The following is a 20,319-nucleotide window of genomic DNA, read 5'->3' on the forward strand; positions in this document are numbered from 1 at the left end:
ATTCAACATTTCCTTCTTAGTCTGTTTAAAACAATTGAATAAATAAATTTCACACCTATCCTAAAAAATGACAGGCAGCTTCTCTGAATTACTACTGTACACCTCACAATTTCCATCCACTTCTCACATTCAAGTCCCATGGCCCCTGCAAGCAGCGCTGGCTCAGTAAAATTCCTCCAGAACCTCATCTAAATTTGCCGTCTCCCAAGAACTACCACGCACGGAACTCCACACTGTCCCGAGGACACATAGGCTCAGGAATAGCTTTTGAGGACTCCTGCCTTCCCAGCTGGCATGAAGGGGTGACGAGGGCTTGGCGTGGGGGCGACGAGCCGTGTCTCTCAAGCAGAGGCTACTGCGCGTTAGGCTCACTGCGGCACCCCCGGGGCCCAGCCCGAGCAAGGCCACCTGCAGCAAGGCAGCCCCTCTGGAGGGTGTGGGAGAGCTGAGACAACACCATCACCCTCGGCACAGGGCGTGGGTGAGGACTCTATGGTGGTGGTGTTTTGACAACGCAGCTGTGGGAGGAGATGGAAATGGGACAAACACCGTCAGTAAATCCCCGCGACTGCTGGCCTTCACCCGCTGGCCAGAGCCACCCAAAGCTCCAGAGAAAAACAGCCCATTCCAAAAGTTCCAGAAGTTCTGGAACTTCAATAATTCAATATCTGGGTAATTCAATAACGCGACGAGGATTTGCTTACTTTGCAGCCTTGTGGGTTTTAACATACTCATATACAACATAATTTTACCTTTTGTAGGAAGGAGACTTCACAAGTTCTCCACATTTGATAAAAATCCATAGAAACTTTAAGAGGGAAATACTCTCTGCTTTTAAGGATGCTACTTGTTAAACAACAAACTCCTTGCCATCATCAGAGAGGCAGTACAGCTATTGATTAATTGCTGTGAGCACTTCTTTTCTCTTGACTACAGTAGCAGAATTCACAGGCATTGAATATTTCCAGCCTGTATTTCCAGTCAGGTAAAGCACAACAACATTTTTCCCCTTCCACTTCTGAGTTAATTATGCTATAACCCGGCCTGAGCAAGAAATTAACAAAATAAAATAAAACGGAAAGTCAAGAGGATGTCACACTGACTTCTGCAACAGTTGTGAAGGCACAGGTATCTCAAACAAACAAAGTTACCTTATATTTCAAGTCTAGTATGAAAAACTTGTGAAGAAACTGTTACTGTACCTTGGGAGGAGACACTCTTTTCCCCCCATATAAATATTGTTTAAAGTGTATTTTTATACACCTATAGATATATCATATTGCACAGACACATATTCCTATTCTATCAGGCAACTTCACATTTAAGTAACTCAACCAGATACTCTGTGCCTCCTAAATGATAAAGCCATAAATGCTCATTAAAGCTCCCTGAGAGGCAGTAAATATTTTGTAAACTAGTTATATATTTAAGATCTCTGGACAGAAAGAGAAGGAAAAACAATTCCTCACCCATGTAAAGGTACCAATCAAACACACCATGCACATAAACACCGCAAGATGCTTGGTGGGAGACTGTGTATGTGTTTGTGTGTGTTTTAATTAACTCCTTGAATGCATATGATGAGCCAGCCACCCAGAATTAGTAATGCCAAACTCCCAATTTGATTCAAATGCAATGAATACAACAGTCGAATTGTGCAGGCTGGTGTGTCACTCATCAGCTCTCTCATTTGGGCTTTTGCTTTCCAAGATTCACAATTTCAGCAACTGGTAAATTATTGAGATGTTCATTAAAATCTGTAGTCTGTAACAGTCAACTTCTTCCTAGCCAAGCATAAGCACAACAAATTAAATTAGTGCATGCAGGACATTAATGAATAGTCTGCAAACGCATTAATTCCTTCAGACTTATCTCAGAGAAATAAAACTGTTAATTTTTGTCACTGCAAAAAACTAGTACCTGCAACTTTACACTGGCACTCTATTTATTCTTCAAATCCCAGATCCCTAGAACCATAAACTTAAGCAATCAAGTCCTTTTCCTGAAATGTCTCAATGAAGTTAAAGGATATTCAGCTCGATAGTAATCTTTTAAATGACAGAATCTACTTCTACAGGTAGATTTTAGGAGAGTGGGACAGCGTTCTGAGCAAGCTGAGTAACAGAAAGGTGTTATTCTTTCTCCAAAATTCTCAGCAAATGCAGCAGAATAAAGCTTTTAGGGTAACTTTAGCTAAGAAAAGCACTTAGGAATACGCAAAGTTTCCTTTTAAGAAAATGACTTCTCCATTTGACAGTGTTGGTACAACCCCAAAATAAATTCAGTGGGAGTCTGAAATGACTCGTGCAGTGCAGCAGTAAAGCAGCTAAGTATATTTTTTTCCTCCCAGCAGAGGCTTGCTTTACATGCTTGAGCCTTTCCCTTCTACAAGCTATTCACTAGAACGGGGAATGTTCCGAGAGCACGCCACCGGTGACTGCCAACGTTGAACTTGTTCCACTGTCCCCATCCCCATTGCTCCCATCCACGCCTTTCGTCTTTTCCAGCTCTGCCTTTTTCTCCTACAGAGGCACTAACCCACCCGTCCTTCTTCTACAAGCACTGCATACCACTTTACCTTCCACTAGCATGTTGAAAATAAAGACCAAAAAAAGTAAAGGAAATAATGAAGAAGAGAAAGGATGTCACTCTGCCTGAATGCCTAGCATAGCCTCTCTCTCAGTCTACAGAGAAATGTAAATATGCAGTAATTAATTTGGGTTTAAGAACATTCCGTACACAAGGGATATTGTTAAGCAGTCACTTTATCTATTTTTCATTAATCAGGTTTTATTAAGACATTAAAACTTTATGTTGGGCATTTCTGAGTTTTTATCATTCTGTAAATTTCCCAGCTGTCCATGATGGTTCCGGCTGCATTGTCTCTACCTTATCTTCAGTGAAGCAAACTTTCTTTCTATTGTGGCCAGACTTGTTATATTTAAGTATAATGACCCAACTTAAAAAAAAGGAAAAAAAAAAAGAAAAAAAGAGAGAGAAAAAAAATCAAACAATAAAAGACTTATTCTTTTCAAGACCTTTAGAGCCAACGCAGGGTGCCACAGGCACTCACAGCACATCCCAGAAGTTACCCTTTCCCTGTGTAACACACGGAGTGCATGCCAGTTATACTATCTCCCCACAATGTTGCTGCAAACATCATCCCCCTCACCGTACGCATTCTGATGCTACTCTCAATCAAGCAGCTGAACAACCACAAACAGAAATAAAGGCGTGCAAGGAACTTCTCAGGGAAGGACGAAAATCTTCACAATTTTGACACAGTAATTAATTATACATGTTAATTCACAAAACCTGCTGCAATTTACCAGTGATGCTGAATGAATTAATGAGTGTTTATTTGTCTGATACTGAGGATCATTTTCATTCTAAGTGTGCACCGTAAATTCCCCCTGCTAATGGCCACAAACACAGAAGAGAAGCCCCCTGAATTCAGCTCTCTTCAGCTGGGGTGACTGAAAGTTTCTGAAGTGTTTGCGGTTTACTGAGATACACCGAAACCTCAAAGGAAAGACAGCGGGCAAAGAGGAACAACCTCCTGAGAGACACACAGATGCTCTGAGATCTGAGCTGCAAACAACCTTGCCTGACAAATCTTTACCTCGTTGTCATTTGCTGTTCAAGTTTAAAAATGAACAGTGGGAGACAGGTAATAGTAACAGGACTGAAGTGGGACACGCTGATACGACAAGCTGGACCCCAAGCGACTGCAGAAAAGTGCTCCAAGAATTGTGCTGACTGAGAATCCAAGAAAAGAACCTACCATAAACACCTAGAAAACAATGATCTGTGCATCGTGCACGCGCGCGCACACACACACATCAACTCTGCAGACGTGTGTGGGGCTGAGGATCCCTGTGCAGGAGGAAGTGTGTCCTCGTGGCTGTTCCCTGACAAACACACTCACATTACATGGACACTGCCTGGGTCTGTGGATGTGTGTGTGACTGTAGTCAAACACACACAATGTAAACAAATGGTAATGATTAACAAAGATACTGGTCTCGATCCCCAATTTCAACTGCAGAGGGAAAATTGTTCAAAAAATTTTTCAAAAAAATTGCACGTCCTGAGGTTCATTTTTATTGCTTCCCATTTCTACTGCTTGCTATTATCTGCATGGCAAAAGGAGAGCAGCGTATTGATTATTTAACTAGAATGTTTACAAGAGCAAAGCTGGATCTCTGAAAATGAAACGTAAGCCTAGGGGCAAAAAAAAAAGAAGGGAGTAGAGAAGCTCATTCTAAGGATGATGGTTGCCCCAAATGACTTGTTTATATATAAAATTTATATAAATATCTATATTTATAATGCAGAGAGACTTCAGCTAAAAAAAAAGTCCCCCCAGCAGGAAAATGAAAGGACTTCTTTCTGCTTCAGAGAGTTTACAAGCATTGTGTTAATCACAAAGTTCAAAGAATAATCAAAATCGCTCGCTTATAAATTTCTATGTGTAAACTTAGTGAGGCACATGAAATACTTGAATCTATCGATTGCATGAAAACGACAAATACATGATCATGATGCCAGATCAAATTTGACATCAGAAACAGTAACAATTTCCTCAGGTAGTTGAACTAAGTTAATACAGTGCACATGAACAAAACCAATTTTGTTCTATTATTGCAATGCTAAGAAACCAAAGGAAAATGCCAAGTATTCAAAGTCTGGAAAATTAATTGCATTAAAGACGTCCTTAGAGTAGAGCAACCTAGCCAATTTCACTTTCTAATAAGGAAGAGTTCTAGTTTCAGAACAAGGATTGAAAGTGTTAAAATAGTTCTTTTCTGCATTTCCAAATTTTAATTTTCTCCGATCTTTTAATTCAAGTGTTCTTTCCTGTCCTTCCTTTGCATGCATGTTCCTCAGCCCACTTAAAATGTTTTTATCTTGCCTTCTTTTCTATGCCGTTACTATCAAATTCAGTAGGTTTGAACGATGAACAGCTTGACTTAGCATATTTTTAACCAGCTGGTCTAGCACCTAGCTTGTATTGCATAGTCAGATACAACCAAATGTTTATACAGGAGGTAGCTTTCACGAAGATGAGAAAAACCTCAGTAACGCGCATCCTGGCATTCTTTCATTTACTGCTTAGAAATGAAAGTTTGGATTGTTTACTGCAGCCGCACAAGGGGCTACTAATAACCTTTAAAGAAGAAGCCGGAGGGGAGGGATGCGGGACCATCAACGCACGGACGTACAAGCGCCTGAGAAAATGCTTCCAAACATCTCAGGAGAAGCAGATCATATGAAATAAGGACTGAACTCTCGGAGGTCACAAGCCACCAGCAGTGACAGCAAAAACTTGATTCCAAGCAGGGAAGGCTCCTGTTTCGGGCAGGGGGAGACGGGCACATCTACGTCATACCCAAAGCCCGCTCGTCATACCCAGACCCGGCTCTTGACACTCCGCGAGAGAGGCAATGGCCAAAACTTGGAGGCAAGAGTTTCACTTTTTCCCTTTCCTTTTCTCTTTGGTTTTTTTCCCCCCACCCCCTCTACTCATGTAGAAAGATGTTCTCCTGACGGAGGGCTAGGATGTTAACTTGCCTAAAAATAATAGCTCCTGCTAGATCAACAAAAGGTCATGTGCTCGGCAGAGCGCCTTCCCAAGTTTGACGGGAGCCCGAGCCTGGAAGTTGGAAGATGCCGGGGAGCCTGGCCGCCACCGGGCATCCTCCGACTGCTCTGCGGGGAGTCCCCGGGCAGGAGCGGGGAGGCTGTGCCCGGGAAGGTGGCTCGGCGGCCCGGCTGGGGTAGCGGAGGGTGTGCAGCAGGAGGGCACGGCAGCCTCTGCGGCCCCGGAACAAAGCTGCGCGCCGCGGGCGCTCCGCCCGGGGGCTCGGCGGCATCCGCCACCCCGGTCAGTGACACGGCGCCGGGGGACCGAGGGAGCGCGGGGGGGACGCGGACGGGCGCGGGGGGAGCGGCTCCCTGCCCGGCCTCCTGCCGCCGTGCGCCGGAGTTGCGCGCCCGTCCCCGCGTGTCCGTGTGCCCTCTGCCCATCCGCGCACACGCGCGCCAACGGGCGTGCTCGGATAAATTAAAAAAATAATAGAAATAATAATGCAATAACAAACAAAGCACGAAACAGAGGGGGGGAAAAAAAAAAAAGGGGGAAGAGACACCCCCATACACATACACACACCCCCGCCCCGACAACTCGACTCACCTTTCAAACTCCTGAGGTAAATCAGGGTCAGTTAGCATGCTGGAAAAGCACAATTTCCCTTTGTCACAGCAGCCACCTATGGTCGCCTCCAACTGAACCTGTCAAGTGAGTCCAAACCTTCTAAACCGATTGATTTTCTCTCTCGCTCGCTCTCTCCCTCCCTCCCTCTCCCTCCCTCCCGGCTCGCTCGCTCTGAGCGAGGACTCCTTGACCAGTCTCTTAAAGGGGCAGCGCGCTCGCAGCACGATGAGCGCGCAGCTCCCCCCGCCGCGCTGCGCGACCTCCGGGGGCCTGTCCTTTCCTTTTAATTCTGCTCGCCCGCCGCCGCCAAACGGGAAAAGTCAACTCCTTCAATGTCTTAAAAAAACGTGGAGGGGTGGAGGGGATAAAGGGGGGGGGGGGAGCGGGGGGAGGAGGGGAAAAAAAAACAAAAAGCAGTCCGACAATCCACCTAAACCGGCAAACCAGGAGCAAATCCCCTACGCTGAGGAAGATCAGTGGAGAAAGAAGATAAAACAAGAGCAGACTGATTAAATTGAAACAGTTATCAACTCTCGGAGTTGAAATAGGGGAGACCAGATTAAACACATAAAAATGTTACCAAAGGCATTTGTGCTCCGAAGAATTTTCATTCCTTTCCCCCCACCCTTCCCGGTCTCTCGCTTTCTCTCTCCCTTTGGGTAGGGAAAAAAAAAAAAAAAATCACCCGCACAACAATCAGGCATTGTTCTGAGGGAAGAAAAGCAACTTTGACAGATTGAAATATAGCAGAGGCCCCTTCAAGGAAACCTGTAAACAACTTGTCACTCACTCTGTCGGTCTCACTGTTAGCTCTTGCTTTCCACAAAGTGCTGCGAACCGTCCTGGCAACAAACCCAAAGTTTCCTCAGCTCCAAACTCCATCAAACAGCCCCGTTGTGTGCAAGGGAAAAGGTAGCCACACGCCAAAACAGCGGGCGCGCAGACGAACGCACACACACGGATGTTCAAACAACAACAAAAATAAACTTTCCGTTCATCTGTTAGGGCTTTTCTCGTTTTCTGTTTAATCACACCCCCCTTCCCCCGCCCCGGGTGAGCAGTAGAAGTCCCTCGGTCGTGGCTCCCTCTCATTTCCCATGCCCTGACAATCCCTGATAACAAGGTGGACGAGGCGCGGCTGCAGAGCCCCTCGGCTGGCTGGCGGAGCGCAGCCTCCGCCGCACTTCCAATCATCCAGATAACAATCTGCCAGGCGAGGAAGGCAGGCAGGTAACGGGCCTCGGACACGCGGGGACAAGCCCCCGCATCCCGGCCCGGGCACAGCCGCATCCCTCTCCATGCGGAGGGCAGGGCGCTCCCGATCCGCCCCGGCGGGGACAGGGAGCAGCGGCCCGGAGAGCGCCGCGGGGAAATTCCCGTCCGAGCCGCGGGGATTAGCCGGGGGGCTACTCTGCCAGCGGAGCGCACAAAGCCTCAATAGTCTGCGCGGCCCGGGTCCGGCCTGGCACTGAACTCGCAGTAAGGGGCGGGAGGGGAAAGGAAAAAAAAAAAAAGAGAAAAAAATCGGGCTCCCTGTTCTTTCGCACACACGTGCACACACACCCACACAGGACCACATATCTATACCCCATTCTTTCCAGCTCCCCTGCCCTAATTCTTTTCTCTCTTCCCCCCGTTTTAATCTGCAGCTGGACAACATTAAGGGCCTTTAAAACCCACGTGGTTTTGACCCCAGAACAGTTTGATTAGGTCCATTGCCACCGCTCTCATCCCTGCCTCCCAGTGGCACGGAGATAGCAAGTTTACTTTTTGAAATATATACACATATTTGCACGGAGCACCCATAAAACTTTCAACATTTTCATGCCCGCTGGCTTAAGAAAAATGCCAAATAGGAAAGCTTATTATTTTTAATATCCAACAGCTACGCTGTTTCATTTGCTGCTTTTCACTCCCGGTGCATATGTTAGAAACCAGCAGGCTCGTGCAGAGGCCAGCCCGTCCAGCGCTGGTATAAAGGCATTATCACCTGGGAGTCGGGGATGCTGGCTTTAATCCCCAGGAGCAAACCCACTCCCAACTTGTGCGCATCAGCGCCGGGAGCGCCCGGCCCGACCGCGGCACAGAACGCCGCAGCCAACTTTGCCAAGGCACAAAGGAGGATGTGCAGAGCCTGCCTTCCTCCACCACCACGGCGCGCCCAGCCGAGCAGTCTGTCCACTTCTGGCATGAGCGAGATCTCATGGCTCCTCACCGTGGGGCAGGGCAAGCCGCCTCCCTTCGGTAGCCCCCAGCAAATCATATTTTCCACAGAGGTCCATTCATGGGAGCCTGACAAACCTGTTAATAGCTACACGGATTTTTCATTTGTTTTTTAGTGGCTATCCCTTTTAGGACAGCCATGAAGTAGACTTTGAAAAGGCAGCAGATGATTACAAAGAGCAATTCCAAATACTTTCTCTTTCATCTGAGGGTCTCAAACCATGTTAAGTATCACATTACTCCTCTGCAGGTAATAAATATAATTAGGGCCGATTCCAAAACTTTATTTGTATTGAAAAGTATCTCACTCTGCAGGGGCTCCATTCAAATCGGCAAATCTGTGTGGAGTAGGAGGCTACTTAGGAATAGAATTTGGCCTCAAATAAGGAAACTGAGATGCAGGCGGGCTTAGGAGCTTGCCCAAGTTGACACAGTTAACTCCAGCAAAAGGATGAAAAACAAAAACCCCACATGCCTTGCAGTCAACAACAGCCCTTAAGCTGCTAAAACATATATATATATATATTTGAGCTTTTTCCCCCACTGATTTGTTTACTTTAACTGTTTTGTTTAAAACATGCTTCATTTCTGTATTCACATTCTGTAGGGCCCCTCTTCTTGGTGTTTCATTTTCCCCTTGGTGCACCACTGTCCATCCATAAATGCTGTTCCTTCTGTCCCAGCTCTTGCTTTGCTTCCCCTCACACCCTGGCCCTGGGAGAAGTTTACAGAGTGAAGCTACACAGAAGCCACATCTGGAAGAAAATTAAGACCACCTTTTATTAAAAGAAGTATAAATCTCAAGCATTTGGGTAGAACAGGAATACCATACTTCGCATGTTAGCTCCATCCAGCTCTAACCTCATATCCTTTTACTAACTCAGCTCCACTCCACAATTTCCCTTCTTCCACCACGTCCGTCCTTTGTCTGTTCACATGTATTTACTCCTTTCACATATCACTTCCCATTTGAGCTTTTTCAGGACAATGATCACATACCCCCCCCAAGCTGGTATTATTCCTAGCACACTGGGGCTCCTGGTTTGCTGGCTTTCAGCTAATATGATTATAAACCAGAGCAACCACCATCAACATCCAGAATCATAGAGGAAGACATGAGCAAGACGAGGAAGAAGCAGAAAGAACCGTATTAAAAGGAGGAAAAAAAGAAAAATATAAGTGTGGGAGAGAAAACTAAGATAACTGAGCAAAAGGGAGAGCTCAAAAGGGGAGAGGAAATGGAAGTAAGAAAGGAAATTGACATCTCTCCCCTGAATGGTTCTGACATGAACTCTTCTTTTACTTTACCTAGTTTACAATTACTCTTACCCCAGTACATTTTGTGTTCAGGTACCTTCTTCCTCATTACCTTCATTTTATGTTTTCTGCAAATTCTGAGCTCCTGCTCCCAGATGACTGGGGGGGAAACAGAGTGATGTCCAAGGAGGAGAAAAAAACAACTTACTGTTGTAGTAATTTTGTATTATGGTATCCTTGTCCTATACTGGATTATATGGATAATATATATATTACTGGAATATAGACAGTTAAGTATAGACTGTCTGATGAAATTACTTTCTCATAAGAAGTTCAACTGCAACTGCAAGATGGAGAAAAGGCAAGTGGTTTGAGGGAATCTTGAAACCCTTCTAAAAATCATTTCATACTGACTTTTAGCTTGCTTTTTAGAAATAGCCAGGACATGTCACAAAGTCTGCTAGCATATCAGAAAGTGGAAAAACTGAGAAATTTGGATAAATAACCACTGAGAAAGAAGAACATGTACATAACATGCACTGTCCAGTTTTTAACATGAGAAATTTTATCTTGTTGTGAAACTTTTGACTACTTATAGGAAGCTCTGGTGCCCCTTTTTACTGAGTGGGTCGTGGTTACAAAACCCACTTGCAACCTCCAGCATCCACATTTAATGCTCACAATTCTTTCTTCTCAAACTGAGAATTCAGACACAAGTTCAAATGTCTTTAACTGAGGAGAAAAATGAAAACCCTCTCTTACTACTCCCCTAGCAATGCAGTGAGTCTGCATTTCTCTTGCTTTGCTTCCTTTAAGGGGTGCCCAAACAAAAAAGTCCCAGTAAAAGAGGACAATTCGGGTTGAACTAAACAAAAAAGCTCTGATTTTCATTTGCATGAGGGGACACAACTGAAATCATAAACTCCTCTAAGAATTTTTGTGCTTAACTGTTTTTTTTTTTTTTTTTTTTTTTTGTTTTTGCGATTGTGGTTCTCCAGTTCAAGACGTGAACAAAAAAAATCAGTTATGCACCCAGCTCAAGTTAGAAATACTGTAACTGGAATATTGCACAGGCAGAATCCTCAAGTCTTTAGACAAGCATATAGGAAGAAGGAAAACCTTAACTGAAACTTTTTTTTTTTAATCCTTAAATTATATCACTTCAGTCTAGTGCCTTTGGCAGATACTGGAATACTGTAAGCAAAGGAAGATCAGGGGGGGAAAAAAAGAGCTCATTGGGTTTTGTTATTTCCACTGTAGGTTTTAATAATAGAGACCTATGAAGTCCAAGGTAATGTAAGATATTCCACAGAACGATGTACTGGAAAATTCTCACAGAAAATATGCAAAACTCTGAAGATCCTAAACAGATTTTCTTTTTTAGGCACACACTCAAAACAACTGCAGCATTAAGAATGACTCTGTAAGACTTTTAAGAAAGGGTGTTTTGCAACACACTATGGGAAAGTGGATGGAGAATAGAGCATGGTTGATGCATTTATTGTGAAAAACTTCTCGCAAATAATGAGTGCTAACTTCAGAGCATGGAAATGTTTAGCTACAATGCAGTTTGGATCATATGCTTAGGAACAGATTTTTCCTTCCAGTGTGCATGCCTAGCTGCCATTTCCATTAATGGGAATTAAGTACATGTGTCAAGAGGAGAAGTTAACTCTTAGAAATAAAACTAATCTATGCCTTTTTTAAAGAATGTAAATGCCACATCAGGCATGTTCAGTGTTGGCAAAACTGAATGCTGAATATAGTGTAGCAAAATCTGAGAAGGAGAAGGCGGTCTGGAGGACTGAAATTTCTGTGCTATTTAGAGTTTTTCAATTTACTGCATTTCTTCAAGGAAAAGTAAAACCATCTCATTTGTAAGTGGGAAGTCCTCATTTATCAGTTATTCACTTGCACTTTTAGCAAGGCCCTACCATCTGCAACCCTCCCTGTAAAAAAGGACTGATGCTACCCTTAAAAAGAAATCTGAACCTTCATCTAAATTCAAACTTCCCTGAATATTTCAATAAAGTCCCTATTTATTTTTTTAAAGGAGGTTGAAACTCACTCTTTTATCCTCTCCACTCTAAATCAGCCAGGGTAAAGGAATCTCAACACTAATATATTTTCAAAGTATAATATAAGTAGGGATTTTCAGAAATTAAAATAGTACATGTAAACACATTTAAAATTAAATTACGTATCTATTTTATTAATAAGTAACTTTTAATTGTAAAACCAAGAAATACTATTGAGATGGCACAATCCTGGTTTTGTGTTGTGAGTTGGTCTCTCACTCTCCCAACTCCCTCTGTTTTGGAGGTTATTATTTTTTTAATATTTCTGTATACAAGGTCTCTTTGTCTTTGTCTTAGTATGCTTGGTCTGCCCAGAAGCCGTTTGAAAAACAAGTTAAACAAAACCAGGACCATTAAAAAAAATAGCAATAAAAACAGAGAGCATATCCATGGATAGGAACTGTGATTGAAATTATTTAAGAAGATAACTGGATTTCAAATTTGCAGTTCCTCATTAAGGTTCTGAACATGAAATGTTACTAAAATAGGAACCTATTGCTCTGAGTCTTTTTTTTTAATGTGCTTTTTTCAGTGCAGCTATCTGGCATGGAACATCCCATCCCGACCGAAGCCCACAGCTTCACCTCGGGCTAGTGTCCCTGCTCCACCTCCTTCCTGGTCACAGGGATGGCTCCTGTGAGTGACAGGTCTGTTCCCTGTCCAACCTTCAGCCTCTCCAATGACAGTGCCAGCACGAACCTTCTCCCTCAGTGCCATTCCCAAAGCCTGCTGTGAAGGTGTAAATGCCTGCCACCACACCCCAACACAGAGAACTGACTCCCAGCCAAGGGAAATTACTCCCTTTTTCCCTGGTGCTTGTGCAGAGGAGGGGTTGGTAGAAATCAGGACTTAACAGGCAACATGAGCTTCTGAGCCTGAGTGTCCTAAAACCACAGCTTTGGTCTATTTGCAATGGTAGGTAATAATTGTCAAGCTGATTCAAAGTGCACTGAAATTGAGATCTCCCTGCTCGACCCACTGGGCCTTTCTTCATGGCTCTCACAATTCTTATCTTACCACATCTTCATCACTCCCACAATAAATTCTGTCTCTTTTTTTGACTGATCCACTGAACAAGGTGAGTCATCACGTTTTGTCTCTGTATTTCTAATCCCACTGCTTTTTTCTACTCTAGTCTGTGCTAACTTGTACACCAAGGACACTGGGTTTCAAACAAACAGCTTTGCTTCCATTGATCATCAAGCAACATGCAACCAGAAGTGCAAGGGTGTTTTTGGAATAGCCCACATCACCCAGAAATGTGTGTTTTGTGAAGGCATTCCAGCCTTCCTCTTGTGGTCATGAGGTTTGCTCTGGTGTTTGCCACCCAAATTCTCCACACCCACACATACACTGACTGTCTGCTTCCCTCACTAGAAGTGGTTTCGTTGTTGTGCCACTGCAGTCATTTGTGACACTTTTAGCACAGAACTGCAGCCACCCCGAGCTAACCAGATTGAACTCTTTGCAGGTGTGCATGACTCAAGCAGAGTTTAATTCATGGTTGCCCTCCATTTTATATGCTTCAGTGGATTACAAAAAGTAGCAATATAAAGTTCTTTCAAATAATATTACCATTAGGTATTCACTTTTTACTGGAGGAACAGGGAAGAATTAGGCTTTTTGTAAGAAATATCCTCTATCTGAACAGTTTACAGTTTTGACTGCAATTGCAATTAGAGAACACAAAAAGAGGTAACATTCCTATATTCTGTAAACTCTTTTCTATTATATTCTCTTTTAGTCTGTATAATTATAAGGACTCATATAACTGCTGTCTAGAAAATGTTTCATAAATAGAAATATTGAAATGTCAAATTCAGAACAAATTTGGAACTATATTCCCTTCTAGTATGCTATGCATTAGATCCCTACATTATGTATACAGCCTATGATACGATAAATACAGATCAGTGTTTATTAAATGTAGTCTATTGATATTTAACTTGTTGTACGAGTCACTGTGAAGATCAAACTCTAAATTAAGCAGTGATTCTAATGACATTAAATGCAAGGGAAGGACATATAAAACATCCTACACCTTGAACAGTGAACAGCAATCAATGAGTATGTAGTGTTACAGCTCATTTTTAAAGTTACAAAAGCATACGTAACCCTTAATTTATTTTAACAGTGCTCTGATGAAGTTTCTTAAGTGATTTTCCACTTCTGAGTAAGAGCAAAAATCTAAACTCCTACTTTCAGCACACAGACTTCAATTCAGCCACTATTACAGAGAAATAAATACCTAAGTATGGTATAAAGCAGACCAATGGCTTGTTATTGCTATTTCTATGGAGGCTTAACTCTTGCTTCTCATCTCTCATTACATGGGACAGAAACATTGCCAGGGTAGAACAGTAAAGGCTCCTGGGAATGCTTCTGTACCTTGTACAGGGAAAAATGGAGAAAATACTGCCACAGAGTTCTGAAGCATAAATATGGGCAAATCAGAATATCTGGGGACCCTCTTCAAATGCCCTAATGCAACCCAGGTACAGGGCTGACTACTTGCTAGTACCAATTAGCTTGTAAGACAGATCTTCAACAGTTGCCATTGAGGTATATTCAGAATATAAAAGAATCAGAAAAGAGATATAAAAGAATATAAAAACACAGAAAAAAAAAAAAAAAAAGACCACTGGACTGAGACAAACATTCATTAAGATAAAAATACAAAGATGTTTCTCAGGAATGTTTACCAAAGAAAATTTATGTCATAAATTTTTCTCTGTCTGGAGAAGATCCAGAGCTGAATGTCTCTTCTCTTGCCATGTAACATTGTACTGAATCCAGACTGCACGTTTGGTCCCCCACTTTTTGCTTTCAATAAAGTTTTTTATTTCCGATGTGGCTTTTGTTTCGTTGTACAAAGTTTAATTTCTCTTTCTTTTCGATGCATTTCTTTTTGTCATTATTTCAGAGTTGTGTTAAAGTAATTAGTGACATGATGCCAAGGACTGAACCACACAAGCAACCTAAATATTTTGATTCACAGAGAATGCAGTCCATAATTTACAAAGTGCCTGACCCCATCCAATAAATAAAATAAAATAAATCAGACAACTTCTGAATATTAAGTCTGAGCCAAACAGAGAAAAACATGAAAATGCAGAAATAGTGTAATGTCACCACATCTGATATAAGACAGCCTTTTAACACTTTTTCAAGAAATAAAATCACATTTGTACTTACCTTTTTAACATTTGCCCCCACACAATCAGTCCCGTCAACCATTTCTCCTGGCACTTGTGGCTACTGCCCTTTCTTGAGAGCAAACTCTGGGCAGGGATTTCACAAGTGAGAATGTCACAGGTGAAACCTGTTCTCTTAAGGCAGTCTGAGCTAGCAATAGAATGGCAGCAGGTGTTTCCAGAAGTGCAAATTGGGTGGAAAATAAAAGGAGAAGGCGACATCTACTTTTTTCCTTCCTCTTCAGTTTTTTGTTTGTTGGTTTGTTTTTTAACTGGCTTTGACTTTTTCATTTATTTTACAACTTGCCATAAATTTTTCAGAAGGGTCCCAATATTGTAGTTAAAGTTAAAACCTGCTGTATGTAGCCAGGTCAGGCACTTGGCACAAAAGCAACCATACAGAGCCTTGTGCCTATAATCTCTAAAAAGATCACAGCTTTTAGGCTGATTTGTGGGCCATGACACACAGGGCCACAAAAACATGACATTGCCAGGATTTGTGTTTCATTGCATGAAAAAACTGTACATCACTTAATAAAAGTAATTTTTTCTTATGTTAGTTTGAAAAATCACCACTGAATTTAAGTGACGACTCTGCCTCAGACACAAAGTACAGCCTGCATCAAAGTAAGAGTCAGGTCTCCATTATATTATCTCCTAGATATTTCAAACAAGGTGGGCCCAGACCGGACAAGTGTTCTGTAATGAGGGGGGAAATTTATTCCTGTCCCTCACTTCCTGCTGAATGCTTTAACTGCTTTATTACTTCATAAAAGTATATAAATCCAAATATATATTACTTCTGAGCCAAAAGTAAATTACAAGTTACATAAAAGACTGTTTCCTATTTTGTGTGTTTGCATTTGACTGACTCGTTCTTATAACTGAAAAAAAAAATACGTGATCTCCCTTTCTTTTATATAATAAACTTCTATTTTTATTATTTATCTTTTCTCTAAAAAGTCTCGTAGCTTTTTCCTCATATAGAAGTCAGTCTATTCAAGCACCTTGTGAAGGTCTTTTTCAAAAACTGCCATTTAAGGGAAAAAAATCTAATGATTGTATTTTATTATTTGTTGACAAGCTCAAGCAATTAACTTTATACCTATTTTTTTCTCTACAAAAGCTATGCTGATGGATAGCTATTGTATCACAACACTCATCTATATGTCTCCTAATTTTTTTTTTTTATTACCATTTCAACCAATTTATCAAGTAAGGAAAGAAAAGTCATTAGACTAATTCTCAGCATCAATTCCACTGTTCAATTAAAGAGAAGCATAAAAATGGCTTTCTCCAACCTTACAGGTTAGAAGCCAATATTAAAAGGAAAGAATACATATTAATTTAGCAGCCCTATTTCAGCTCATCATCAATTTCCAGTTGCACATTTTGATATGTCCAGCTTCACCCACAGCTCTGTTGCTCTTCTTTTGATGAGTTTAGCATCTGCTTTTCCTTCACTTTTTTTTGACAGCAGCCAATCCTTAACATTGCAAAAGAACAGCTACAGGTTAGATTTCCTTCTTAAGCCTTATACAATTGAATATGACTAGGAAATAAAATTATTTCAACAAACTTGTTACCCTTTTTACCTATTATTCTGTGTTACAACAGCAAGGAAGAAAACCTTAACTATTATTCTGTATTACAATACAGAGGGAAAAAATATTTACAAATGTGACATAGCCTTTTACAAAACACCTGAATTTCTTCTGTGTAACTTCAATACCTCCAAGACATTATGCTTGTTTTGGATGGGGTTTTCCCACATTTCTAGCTAGCAATAATCCTGTTCTCCTCCAGTTTTAAGCCACACCTATTCCAATGCCATGCTTCTAATACTGAGCTGTGCAAATCAAGTTTTCCAGCAGCTTGGAGCCAAGTCCATACTCCAGACTTGGGGAGCCTTCAGGGGTTAATGAACTTTAACCATGCCTTGATACCAAGGATATCTAGAAAATCAGAGCCTGTCTTGATGTGAAAGGTGATACGAAATGGCTTCAGCTCTCCAGAGCTGAAGGAACTACAGGTTCCTGCAACTGGGAATTGGACCAGAGGTTGTACAAGATGTACATTTTGTACCATATAAGAGTATTGAGACTATCAAAACTCTTACATGATACATGGTTGGACCAATCCAACCATGGACTAGTCCATATAAGAAAAATTACTGGGGTTTTTTTTGCAATGATCCAATGACTTGTATTTACAAATCTGACTGCAGAGTTTTGTGTGGCTACTGTGCATGGCTTGAGTATTTTTATAAGCATGAGAGAAAGTATATTAAAGCAGAATGGAAGAATTTCAATTAATCAAAACCTTACAGGTTGGGGTTTCTTAAAATTGAAATAAAGACATATTTCTTAAAAACCTTACAAAATATCTCATTGCACTAAAACTTTACCTGCAAAAACAGTTTCATTATTGGTAAATATTCACAATCTCTGCCACTCTCTCCAATGTCCATACAGGACCTGCAGCCTATCCCTAAAACACAGGATAGTCAATGAAAAATTCCTAGAACTGTGATTTTAAAGGTTGTTACACATAAGATCTGGGTACCACAATGAATGCTCATATGTGACTATACAGTTATTAATATAGCACAGGGAGTTTACTAAATGGGGAGGACTACAGTGAGCAAACCTCTGAGCAGCAGTTTGTTGGACTATTCAGATTTTCAGGTTCCTGAATAGCAGGAGTAGCAGGAGAGAGGCTCATCCCCACCTCTGTGAGCAGCCCAAAGACAACAGACACATGACATACACTTAACTGGACCCACATCACATGAACAGCCAGTCCTGTGCACCTTTGCCTCATTAGCCTGACCACACATAACCACTCTACACAAGCCAGGAGCACCTATCCAGGATTTCCAGATATTCAGCATCAGTTGCTGAAGCCAGGTGTTGCTGAGCTGTTTCTGGCTGTCCAAAAATGTCATAGATATCACTGAGAAAAGCAACAAGGCAGTAGATTACCTCTGAAAGCCACAGTGTGTTGCTAATTCTTTACAGTTTGTGTGTCTAAAGAAGCTTCAGGCTGAGAACATCCCAACACAGAGCAGGAGTCCTGGGCAGGCCTCTCAGCATCACTCTAAACTGGACAGATCTCTTCCATTCCCATACCAGTGAATAGAAGCTTCCTCACACTTAGACCACAGACAATTCTTACTTGTTGTGATGTATTTTACATAACATTTGTGGTCATTTTCTGAGAAGCAAGACCATACTCCTTGCACTCCTTGCAGAAGGACCATACTCCTTCTGCACTTTAAGTGCACTCCATGCACTTATGCATGTGTAACCACGTCAGTATCATTGCTTTCTCAGTAAAGGAAGTATTCAAAGAAAGTGTTCATTTTGGGTACTGAGATACATTTCAAACACAAACCCCCCCCCCCCCCAAAAAAAAACAAAAAAAAAAAAAAAAAAAAAAAACCAACAAAAACCAACCCAAGCCTAACAAAAATAATGAGAAGATTTTTTAAAGTGCCATTATGAATATAAAGGATCTGTAAAGCCGTCACTAGGTGGGTCCATAGCAGTGGATTAGACTTTGAGAGATGTTACGCACAGAACACTGATGATTAAAACAGATGCAATATAGTCTAAGAGAGAAGGAGCAAATGGGGAAGTGAAATGGGAGAGATTCTTTCCTGCAGTTGCAGAGGCATCAGGCCTGGAAACCAAGGGGCTGAGGAGCTGTATTTTGCACTGGCAGCCCATCCTTTAGATGGCTTTTGTTAAGAAGAGAGCAATTAATGTAACAGCAGAAATTACTCATGTTCTCTGGTAAGCAGGTCCAGGAGCTCACATGAAAGTTCCCCTTTCTGTAACAAAAGAAGGTTAAGGATAAAGGAAGGTGTTTTTTCAGACCCAAACCTCTGAACCTTCAAGCCAAAGGAGGAATGTTCCTTACTTATCCAAGAAAATATTTATTTGGGGCAGTGAGTAGAAAGGAAAGTGTCATTTCTTAATTTACTTTCCTCTTGAATTGCCATAAGAGTAAGGTGTTGGTTCCAGGCAGAAAACCTTTTATATTTGGTCTGGTCACATTTATTCAGGTTTAGTCAGACTTCAGCCAAGAGGAAACAGCCTCAATGTGGCCACCATGACAGCAAGGAAGGAATAACAGGTATTTTCTCATTTCTGCTAAGCAGAAGCTCCTATCAGAATACAAAGATGATGAAAAATGTGGGTGGATTATTTGGTTCCAGCTGGCTCCACATCACACAGTAAGGAAATGCCACGATCTTTGACAGGTTCATATTAGCAAAAATCAAGCAAAAGATTATGGGAAAGCTTCCCATTCCATTATCAAATAATTTGGGGGAGGGAGAAGGATGGGAGACTAACAGTTTTTCTTTCTAAGCTCTCAGGAAATGCCTATTTTTATGACCCTTTTAGTGTTGAAAGCATTGTCTGAAATAAAGACTAATCTCAAAGGATGTGAAAGCAAACCCATGGTTAGACTGCTCAGAGAATGCAGAGCAAGCAGGAAGAAATGAACCATTTTCCTCTGGTGAAGCTGCTGCCCAGCAGGTCTAACTCCATGACTGGAGACAGCTGCCAGGGCCTGGAGTCCAGCCCCAGGACTCCTTCCACTCTACCCATGACTCAGAACCCTATTTCAGCCCTGGGGCCATCAGCCCTCGTCCCAGAGATGCTGCAGCTTGGCCAGTCTCCAGCTCCCACAGCCCTGCCAAACCTGCCCAGTCATGGCCCCACATCCTGGCCCTGTGGATGGAGCTGGAGCTGCCCTGCTCCTGCCCAGCCAGCCTGGGGGGAGCTCCATAGCCCCAGGCCCTGCTGGTACCCTGGCAATAAGCCCTACTTCATCATCCACCCATAACAAACTACCCAACAGCCTCCAATAACCACAGCAAATAAAAACCAACATCACAAGCGTCTTCCTTAGGGAGATGAGAGTGGGAACACAGCCCTCATACATGAACACACTCCCACTTCCACCCTGTCTATAAGCTGTCTATACACTGTGTTAGGTGTCTGAAGTATTATGCAGTCTGGTCTGTGGAAGGAAGTTTATTAAAGAGCGTGGGGACAGAATTTAAATCCTGCCCCCACTGGTGTTTGAATTCACTGCTGCCAAGAGACTGCTCCTTGTCCTTGGACCACACAATTCAAGCCTGTCCTGTCCCTTTGGATCTTATTAGGCTGCTGCTTTTAGGATAAGAAAAAGGATCACTTTGTTGCTCTGGATGCTGCCAGGGGAGGAAGGAAGGAGGGCAGTGCCCAAGGCTCTCTGTGCCCCACACGAAAGAGCTCCAGGGCTAGGAGCTGCAGGGAGGACACCCAGGGAAGGGAGAAGCCAGGGCCAGCCCTGC

The 20,319-nt window shown here is 42.4% G+C and overlaps 1 protein-coding gene and 1 long non-coding RNA gene across 19 annotated transcripts in view; one reads left to right on the forward strand and one right to left on the reverse strand.

Moving 5' to 3' along the window:
• Window positions 1–20,319, reverse strand: part of SOX5 (SRY-box transcription factor 5) — a 608,493-nt gene that overhangs the window by 276,496 nt on the left and 311,678 nt on the right. For 7 of the 18 annotated variants that reach the window (XM_068190512.1, XM_068190511.1, XM_068190510.1 and 4 more), the window contains exon 1: window positions 14,971–15,115. In XM_068190512.1, the coding sequence (XP_068046613.1) occupies window positions 14,971–14,981 (11 nt within the window). In that variant the 5' untranslated portion in view covers window positions 14,982–15,115. Of the gene's footprint in view, window positions 1–5,153; window positions 5,426–6,196; window positions 6,295–6,797; window positions 6,817–14,970; window positions 15,116–20,319 lie in introns of those variants that run through there. The other 11 variants (XM_068190516.1, XM_068190517.1, XM_068190518.1 and 8 more) reach the window with 9 other exon arrangements.
• Window positions 6,138–6,805, forward strand: LOC137474197 (uncharacterized). Its single transcript, XR_010999223.1, has 2 exons — window positions 6,138–6,301; window positions 6,665–6,805. It is a non-coding gene; the product is annotated as an uncharacterized lncRNA (long non-coding RNA).

This window comes from Anomalospiza imberbis, chromosome 5, assembly GCF_031753505.1.
Source record: "Anomalospiza imberbis isolate Cuckoo-Finch-1a 21T00152 chromosome 5, ASM3175350v1, whole genome shotgun sequence".
In the NCBI taxonomy this organism is placed as follows: domain Eukaryota; kingdom Metazoa; phylum Chordata; class Aves; order Passeriformes; family Viduidae; genus Anomalospiza; species Anomalospiza imberbis.